The sequence below is a fragment of the Vombatus ursinus genome, unplaced genomic scaffold (genome assembly GCF_900497805.2).
Source record: "Vombatus ursinus unplaced genomic scaffold, bare-nosed wombat genome assembly UNPS02014816.1, whole genome shotgun sequence".
In the NCBI taxonomy this organism is placed as follows: Eukaryota; Metazoa; Chordata; class Mammalia; order Diprotodontia; family Vombatidae; genus Vombatus; species Vombatus ursinus.
Window position 1 is genome coordinate 6,389,941 of NW_020954594.1, and position 8,281 is coordinate 6,398,221.

Here is an 8,281-nt window from a genome sequence, read left to right on the forward strand (position 1 = left end):
CTTTGCTTCGTTTTTTTTTGTTTTGTTTGGTTTGGGGTTTTTTGTGAGGCAATTGGGATTAAGTGACTTGCCCAGGGTCACACAGCTAGTGAGTATTATGTGTCCGAGACAGGATTTGAACTCAGGTCCTCCTGACTCCAGGACTGGTGCTCTATCCACTGCACCACCTAGCTTTCCCTGCCCCTTGTTTTTCTTGGGATAAAATGGAATGAAGTACGTGAAATACCTAGGGAGACATATGGAGAGTAAAAATTCAAAGGCAAGTTCATTCACAGTTCTCCAAACATCATCACTGCTCTTGCTGAATACCCAGGGAAGAGAAGGAGAACTTACCGGAAACGGGGGTGGCCTGATGGCCACTTGAACTGATGCTTCTTTCGAAGGTGGACAGTGAGGTTGTTGCCTCGAGTGAAGCACTTGTCACAGACATGACACTTGTATCTTGGCTCTGAGTCACCCTGTTGGTAAAGTCGAGACTGCAGAGATCCCAGCTGCCCACCTCCTCCATTCAAGCTGTCCTAACTGTCTTGGGCCTTGCACCAAACTCAAGACACCACACCAACTATGTGCATTTAGAAGGCATTCAGCAGGAGTTATTTGGGAGGCAAATTATTACTAAATTGTCAGCTCCATCACAGCAGGGATAGTATTTCATTTAATTTTTCTAGCTTCCCCAGGAGCAGTGTAGTTGATAAAAAGCTGTCCTCGAGAGCAAGGAAGACAGTAGATAGAGCTCTGGCCTTGGAGGCAGAAGGACCCGAGTTCAAACCCAGCCTCAGACACTTGACACTTACCGGCTGTGTGACCCTGGACAAGTCACTTAACCCCAATTGCCTCACCAAAAAACAAAAACAAAAAAACAAACAAGAGCAAGGAAGACCTGGTTTCTCCCCCCACCTTTGACCCCTACTGGCTATGTGACTCAGGGCAAGTTACTTAACTCCTCAATGCCCTAAGAAACTCTATAAGTTGCAGAGGATGCCAGCCTGCATCGGGGCATCAGTAGAGGGAGTTTCCTCACCTGGGAATTCCCTACACAATGAAATCCCAGATCCTGTCCCTATCACTATCCTGGGCACAGGACCGTACACACAGGAAACCTTCCCATGTTGGCTGAAACTCAGATGAGCTCCTAAACCCAGGCTACTCCCAAAGTTGAGGATGTCTCCAGGCCCTGGCCCCAGCCCCACACGTCCTCTCCTCCTCCCTCCCCAGGTCCTACTTACTTGGTGCACTTTTCGGTAATGGGACTTGATGGAGCAGTGGGAGCGGGCGCTGAAGCTGCAGTTTTCAAACTCACAATGGTAGGCAGGTTCCTTGCTATGAGTGTCTAAGTGCTTCCGGAGGTCAATCAGGTTCTTACAACTGCCAGAAGAGGGAAAAGGGTCACCAGGACAGGGAGGAACCTGGGCACAGCTGGTCCCAACAGCTGCCCCCACCTCACCTGTAGTCACAGTAATCACATTTAAAGGGCCGGTCTTCACTGTGTCGGAAGCGAATGTGGTTTCGGAGGGAGGAGGGCAGCGGGCAGGTCATGTCGCACAAAGGGCACTTGTAGTGATTTACTGTAGGGAGCAGAGAAGAGAAGGATGTGGGGGGAGGGAAGGGCAGAACAGGAGAAAACGTGGGAAGAGGGGCTTGGGGAAACTGACCATGGTTGCGCATGTGGTCCCGCAATAGTCGCTCTGTGGCAAACCTCTTGGAGCAATGGGAACACTGGAATCGTTGTTCTATGGTGGGAAAATAATGAGAACTTTGAGAGGCCAAAGAGAAACAAAAGGTGAAGAGAGAGGAAGACAACTCCAGACATGGAAGGAGGGGAACTTTCAGGCATTAATCAAAGAAATTTTTTTGAGGTGAACTGGCTCATTTTTTCAACCCTACCCCCATCTTACAGAGGAGGAAACTGAGGCCTAAAAAGGTTGAGTGACTCATCCAAGCTGACACAGCTATTAAGTGTGACTTGGAGGGGTCACAGGCAAGAGAAGGGCCAGAAGCCCAGAGGCAGATGCAGGTGCTGGATCTCCTAATGCCTAGCTCTGTCCTAAGCAGCCCAGTTCGCCCCTTGCCCCCCATCCCTCCTCCCTCCATCCCCACGCTCACGGTCCAGTGATGTCTGGCGCCGGATGTGGTCAAAGAATTTGGTGTTATTGGCAAACATCCCCCCACAGGTGGGGCAGGCCACCACCTTCTCCTGGGTGTGGCTTCGAAGATGCTCTCTCAGTTTACAACGGCCTTTGAAGGTGCAGTTGCAATCTGGGGAAGACACCAAATCAGGCCCCTCCCACCTGCCCTAAACCATACAGAATGTCTCTCCCCGCCCCATTTTCCTCCAACCCCCCTCCTGGCCCAATGGCCAAATCGTTCACTTTAAAGAATGGGGAAGCTGAAATACCTGGGTACTATCCCTAGCCCTCCCACCCATAAAGGCAGGGTTCCCCTCCAAAAACGAGGGTTATCTAAATAGGTGACTGAAGTTTCCCTAACCTTTCCAGCCACATGGCACCACATGGTTCTCCTTGCTGGCTGCCTTGTATTCACAACACAGGCTATGGGCCTCCACATGCCGGTAAAACCACTCTGGATTGTCAAAGGAGCTCTGTTGAGGGGAAAAGTAAGACTGAGGGTAAGGAATGAATAGAGGGGCACTTTTAATGAACCAAGGTAATACTCTAATCCTGACCATCTTTGTGGTTAAGAGGAAGCCAGAAGAAACCGGAGAAAGGAGAGTGCTTGACAGACTTCACAGGGATCCAAGGTCTCTCTATCCAGGACAGAGCACATCCTTTCCCCCCAGCCCTGGCCCCTGCCTGCTGACCTCACAGTGCTCCCACTGGCACAAGAAGTGGTCAGGAATGTCAGGGATCATGTTTCGGCTTTGGAAGTCCAGCAGGCAGTGGCTGAGTCCGGCCTGGCCTTGCAGAGCCTGAAGTCCCCACTGTTTCAGCTTGGTGTGGTAACAGTGGAAATAGACATGACGGACCAGGTCAGCAGAGCTGTCTGGGGAACAGAAGCCACACTCTTGCCACAAACAGGAGTACTCTTCAGCTGAGATGGAGGAAAGACAAAAACAGGACACAGACCTGCCTGAATACAGAACCAGGCAGGGTGAACCCCATCTCTGGCCTCTAGCCCAATGCTCCCTAAGTCAATCCCTGAACCTCTTCTGAAGACATTCCTCCCCTCCACGAAGCCCCATCTTCCCAGTCTGTCCCAGGACAAGAGAGCAAAAGCAGAGCTGGCCTCCTCCCACCTCTCACAAGCTGTCTTCTTGTTCCAGCATCCCTGGTTCACTCACCAAGTGGGTCCACCTCATCCTCATCTTCTTCCTCAGGGCCCTGGAGATGCTGCTGGAGGTGCTGCGTGACATGTTCACAGAACTCCTCCACGGTTGAGGCCACAAAGGTACAGGATCCCCACTCACACTGTAGCACCAGGGCCTCCCTTCGGGGGACCTTTGTAGGGGGTGGCATGATTGCCACACTGTAGTAAAAGGAATAAAATCACGGGCTGTCCAATCGTCAAGGCAGCAGTTAGGTAGTGCAGCGGATAGAGCACTGGGCCAGGAGTTGTGAAGACCTGAGTTCAAATATGACCCCACTGCTTTAGCTGGGCAAGTCAATTAAACTTCTCTCAGCATCCATTTCCTCCTCTGTAAAATGGGGATAAATAATAGCACCAACCTCCCAGGATTGTTTCAAGAACGAAATAAGTTAATATTTGTAACACTTCTTTGCAAACCTTAAAGCGCTCTATAAATGTTATTATTCTTTTTAGATATTATTAAGAAGATTCCACTGGTGGAGTGGGATGGGATTATTCCAGCAAATTATTAGAGAGGGCTGGACTCAATAACCTCTAAGGTCCCTTTCAGCTCCAAGTCTGTGATCCTGTGACACTTCTCTGGGAAGGATAGTAGTAGGAGTGATCGGAACTCCTGAAACTCCACAGAATGTTCCAGAGATTTATCCAGGGTTTTGATTCAATCTGCCTCCAACCTGCCTTTCCAACTTTATTTTTCATACTTTCCTTTATGAATTGTTTCAGCCAAACAAGACTTTAAGAATTAATCCTCAATCTTTAGTGCTTTACTGTCTCCTGGCCCCCTCACACCCTGAATATATTGACCCTCCTCATTCCTACCTCTTAGGATTCATTGCACTGTGAAAGACAGATTTATTCTCACCTCTTTGCCTCTAAAATTGGTTTGTTCCCCTTACCTAAATCACTTCTCCCTCTCCCTTCCACCCAAACCCTACTTATCTTTCTGAAGGAAGGCTTTCTATAGTGTTCTAATCTTCATCCATATTATCTGTGTGACTGCAGGTAAGTCATTAAGACCTCCTGGGTCTCAGTTTCTTCATCATAAAGCCTAGGGGTTGGATTAGGTCAGTGGTTCTCAAATTTTTTGGCCTCAGGATCCCTTTATACTCTTAAAAATTACTAAAGGGGGCAGCTAGGTGGTGCAGTGGATAGAACACCAGCCTTGGAGTCAGAAGGATCTGAGTTCAAATCTGATCTCTGACCAAACACTTGACACTAGCTGTGTGACCATGGGCAACTCACTTAACCCCAATTGCCTAAAAAAAAAAAATTAATTAAAAAAAAAATAAAAACATTACTAAAGAATCCCCATCCCAAAGGAATTTTGTTTATATATATCAACATTTACCATATTCGAAATTAAAGCTTAGAATTAAAATCTTTGTATTATTATGAAAATAGTTTTGACCTCATAGATCCCCTGAAAGGGACCCAGAGAACCACTGAAGAAAGAAGCAACATATTATAGTAAACAGAACATTAAACATAAAGGCAAAAGACCTATGTTAAAATCCCAAGCTGTGTGACCCTCAGCAACTCACTTGCACTTCTCAGAACCGCAATTTTGTAAAATGAGGATCATAATACTTATACTACCTACCTTACACTTCAGTTGTGAGGATGTGCTTTAAAGACCTGAAAGGCTACAGAAATGTGAATTATGTTTATATTTACATTTAAAGGGCATTCCATATATTACCTCACTGGATCTATACAACTACCCTGTGAGGTAAGTAATTTAAAAGACTACTCAGCAAAAGATGCTTCTGTAAGAAGATCAAAAAAGAGTCTCTTCTCTTAAGGACCTAATACTCTACCGTAAGACGCAACTCGTATGGGCATATAGGAAATCACTACCAAATAGGGGAATCAAATTAGCAGCTGAGTCAGGACTAGAGCCAAACCTTCTGAAGACTCACAATAAATCTGTGTTTGTAAAGGGCTTTACAGGTTACAGGTCTGAGAAGCAGTAAATTTTTTTAACCTAACCTGTAATTTCATTGCATATAGGAAACTCCCCAACTGCATTCTAGCATCCAAAAAGCCTTAGAGTTTTCTGGCAGCAGAGAGGTCAAATAGCTTGCCCAGGAGCACACAGCTCCTATTTATCAGAAGAACTTCAACCCAGGTCTTGTCTCTATCCATTACACCAACTGCCTCTTTAATTTAAAGGAAAAGCGGAATATGAAAAGGCTTCAGCAAAAGGAGGAGGATGCAGGGGAAAGGACAGGAACCCTGAATTTCAATTGTGGCTGCCCCACTTATTAGCAGTGTGACTCCAAGTTTCTCCTTCTGAGCCTGTTTTCTCATATGTAAAAAGGGGGTAATTATACAGTGTAACACTTTGAAGGGTAAGCATTGTTTCATTTTGTCTTTGTATTCCCAATACCTTCTAAATTACATGTAACAATTTTAACTAACTTTCCTGCAAAGGGTTATTTCTGGGGAAAGCCTGTGTAAACCTTAAAACCCTATAGAGTAAGTTATTTGCAAACTAGTTTTTACAGCAGGCTTTCATCTTATTTGATCCTCCATTCTGTGAGACAGCAGCGTTATTCTCCCCATTTCAGAGAGGAGGAAACTGAAGCCCGGGGAAGCAATGATTTGCACAAGGTCACAGAGGAAGCAGCAGAGCCAGGATTCCTAACTTTCCAGCCCTTTCTCCTTTCTATCCTTCTCCAGGAAAGGACTGCCTTAGCCCAAACAGGGCTAGCAAAAGTATGGGTCGCTTTCCTGCAGCCCCAGAGCCCGGGGAGCTGGTGGGAGGTCCAGCCTTCCAAACGCTTAGAGGTCTCCCTCCTCGGATTACCCGAGAGGAATCCGGAGGGGCACACCGGGACCGCTCGGGATGTTAGGAGAAGCAGGACCCCACCCGGACAGGGAGCGCGACAGCCCGCAAAGAGAAGCCCCAGCCCCCACCCCCAGCCTTACCGTGCCCTCCGCTCCCAGGTCTCTCTGTTCCTCTCCCACGTCCAGCCAACTCCGGGGGCACACATGTGAGTGACGGCCAACGACAGCCAATCGAGGCCAGCTTCTGGGCTCCGGCGTCCCGGCGCTCAGCCAATCATAGCGCGGCGGGGGCGGGGCCCAGGCGCTACCAAAACACGGAAGGGGAGGGAGCAGGCGGGGAGTAAGGTGACGCGCGCCAGTCCGAGGGGGCGGGGCTTCGGCGGGGCAGGGGGGGGGGCCCGGGTGTGGGGAGGCTGGGCTGGAGCTGCTGAGAAGTGCGGAGTGACTGGGACACGGGGAACCTGGGCTGGCCAAACAGGGTTGGGGACGTGGGCGGGCGAGGTCACGGCCACGGGCCGGCTCGCTGGGCTCGGGCGGCCGCGAGCAGCGCAGACTGTTCGGGCCTGGTCGGCGGGCCTTCCTGGGCATGCGCAGAGCCCGAGCGCTGCCGGGGACTCGCCGTGAGTCGCGGAGGGCCTGGTACCGCGTGTTCCCACCCTGCGAGAACGGAGGAAGCGCCACGCGCAATTCGGGAGCGAATTGGGCTTTGCGGAATGGCGGAATACACGTCTGGCGAATGAATGAAAGCGCTTTCTTGAGTCAGGAAGACCCGAGTTCAAATGCTGCCTCAGATTCGAGCCGTGTGAGCCTGGGCAAGTCACTTGACCTCTGCCTCAGTTTCCTCAATTGTAAAATGGAGATAATAATAGTACCTACTTCCCAGGTGCTATTATTGTTGCCATTTTACAAATGAAACTGAGGCAGACAGAGGTTAAGTGACTTGCCCAGGGTCAGACAGCTAGTAAGTGCTGAGGCAGGATTTGAACTCGGGTCTTCCTGACTGCAAGGCCAGAGCTCTACCCACTTTACCTAGCTGCCTATAAATATATAAATGAGGAGGGGCAGCTAGGTGGCGCAGTGGATAGAGCTCTGGCCTTGGAGTCAGGGGGACCTGAGTTCAAATGTGACCTCAGACACTTGACACTTAGTAGCTGAGTGACTCTGGGCAAGTCACTTAACCCCGATTGCCTCACCAAAAAGAATATACATATACACGCATATATACACCTACACATAAATAAGGATACATGCACACATAAAAATAATAGTCATTCGTATTCATGTAGCATTTTAGGGGCTAAAGGAAATCACTGTCTCATAACACTGTAAAATATTGCAGGTAAGAATACCACCTCACAGTGGAGAAACCAGGTCCTGAGAGGTTCACTAAATTGCCCAGGCTCTCGCAGCTACCTGGCAGGATCGGAACTCGGGTTTCCTGAGTCCATGGCTGAGGAGAAGGGGGAAGTCCACCATCTATATATCCCTTCTCAAAGATTCACACCATCCACTACGTTTGTTTCCAGTGTCGATGTGAAGATCAAGTATGCCCTGCACACAGTCAGTGCTTAATAAGTGCTTGTTTCCTTCCTTAAGCCAGTGGAAACAAGGGTGGGGCGGGGGCACCAATCGTTCCCCCTTTTCATGAGTCCCAGAGAAGTTTAGTGATTTGCCCCTAGTAACATAGCTAGTGAGGTTGGATTGGGGATTCAAATTCGCATCTCCTAGAAAAGAGCATCAGATTTGGAGTCATGATTCTGCCACTGGAGAAGAGGTTCAGGGTCTTTCCAATTATCTGACTATTAAATAATGGACTTAAACCCGATGACTCCCCTGACCCAAAAGTTGCCTTCCAGCTCCATTACTGCGCTGTAAGAGATTACAAATATGGAGAGTACAGAGACTCGTGGGGACGCACATGAACTGATGCGGAGTGAGATAAATAGAATTAGGAAAATCACATAGGAGCCACAACAAAAGTGTGAAGTGCTGCCAAAGTATGGCCGAGCTTGGCCCCGAAGAGAAGGTGCCTCTCACTCTCCTTTACAGGGATGTGGGACACTGCAGATAATCTCAGACTTTGTTCCAATGTGTTCATTAATTTTGTTGGAGTGAGATAGATAGATAGATAGATAGATAGATAGATAGATAGATAGATAGATAGATA

At 48.5% G+C, this 8,281-nt stretch overlaps 1 protein-coding gene across 1 annotated transcript in view; it reads right to left on the reverse strand.

Annotated features, from left to right (window-relative positions):
- The window catches only part of HINFP (histone H4 transcription factor), a 9,452-nt gene extending 3,142 nt beyond the window's left edge, over nucleotides 1–6,310 (reverse strand). The window contains exons 1-9 of the mRNA XM_027835730.1: nucleotides 6,256–6,310; nucleotides 3,299–3,483; nucleotides 2,819–3,048; nucleotides 2,488–2,599; nucleotides 2,104–2,256; nucleotides 1,653–1,730; nucleotides 1,445–1,565; nucleotides 1,227–1,365; nucleotides 334–458 (exon numbers count right to left, since the gene is read on the reverse strand). Of these exons, the coding sequence (XP_027691531.1) occupies nucleotides 334–458; nucleotides 1,227–1,365; nucleotides 1,445–1,565; nucleotides 1,653–1,730; nucleotides 2,104–2,256; nucleotides 2,488–2,599; nucleotides 2,819–3,048; nucleotides 3,299–3,473 (1,133 nt within the window). The 5' untranslated portion in view covers nucleotides 3,474–3,483; nucleotides 6,256–6,310. The remainder of the gene's footprint in view (nucleotides 1–333; nucleotides 459–1,226; nucleotides 1,366–1,444; nucleotides 1,566–1,652; nucleotides 1,731–2,103; nucleotides 2,257–2,487; nucleotides 2,600–2,818; nucleotides 3,049–3,298; nucleotides 3,484–6,255) is intronic.
- Between the last annotated feature and the right edge of the window lie 1,971 nt (nucleotides 6,311–8,281).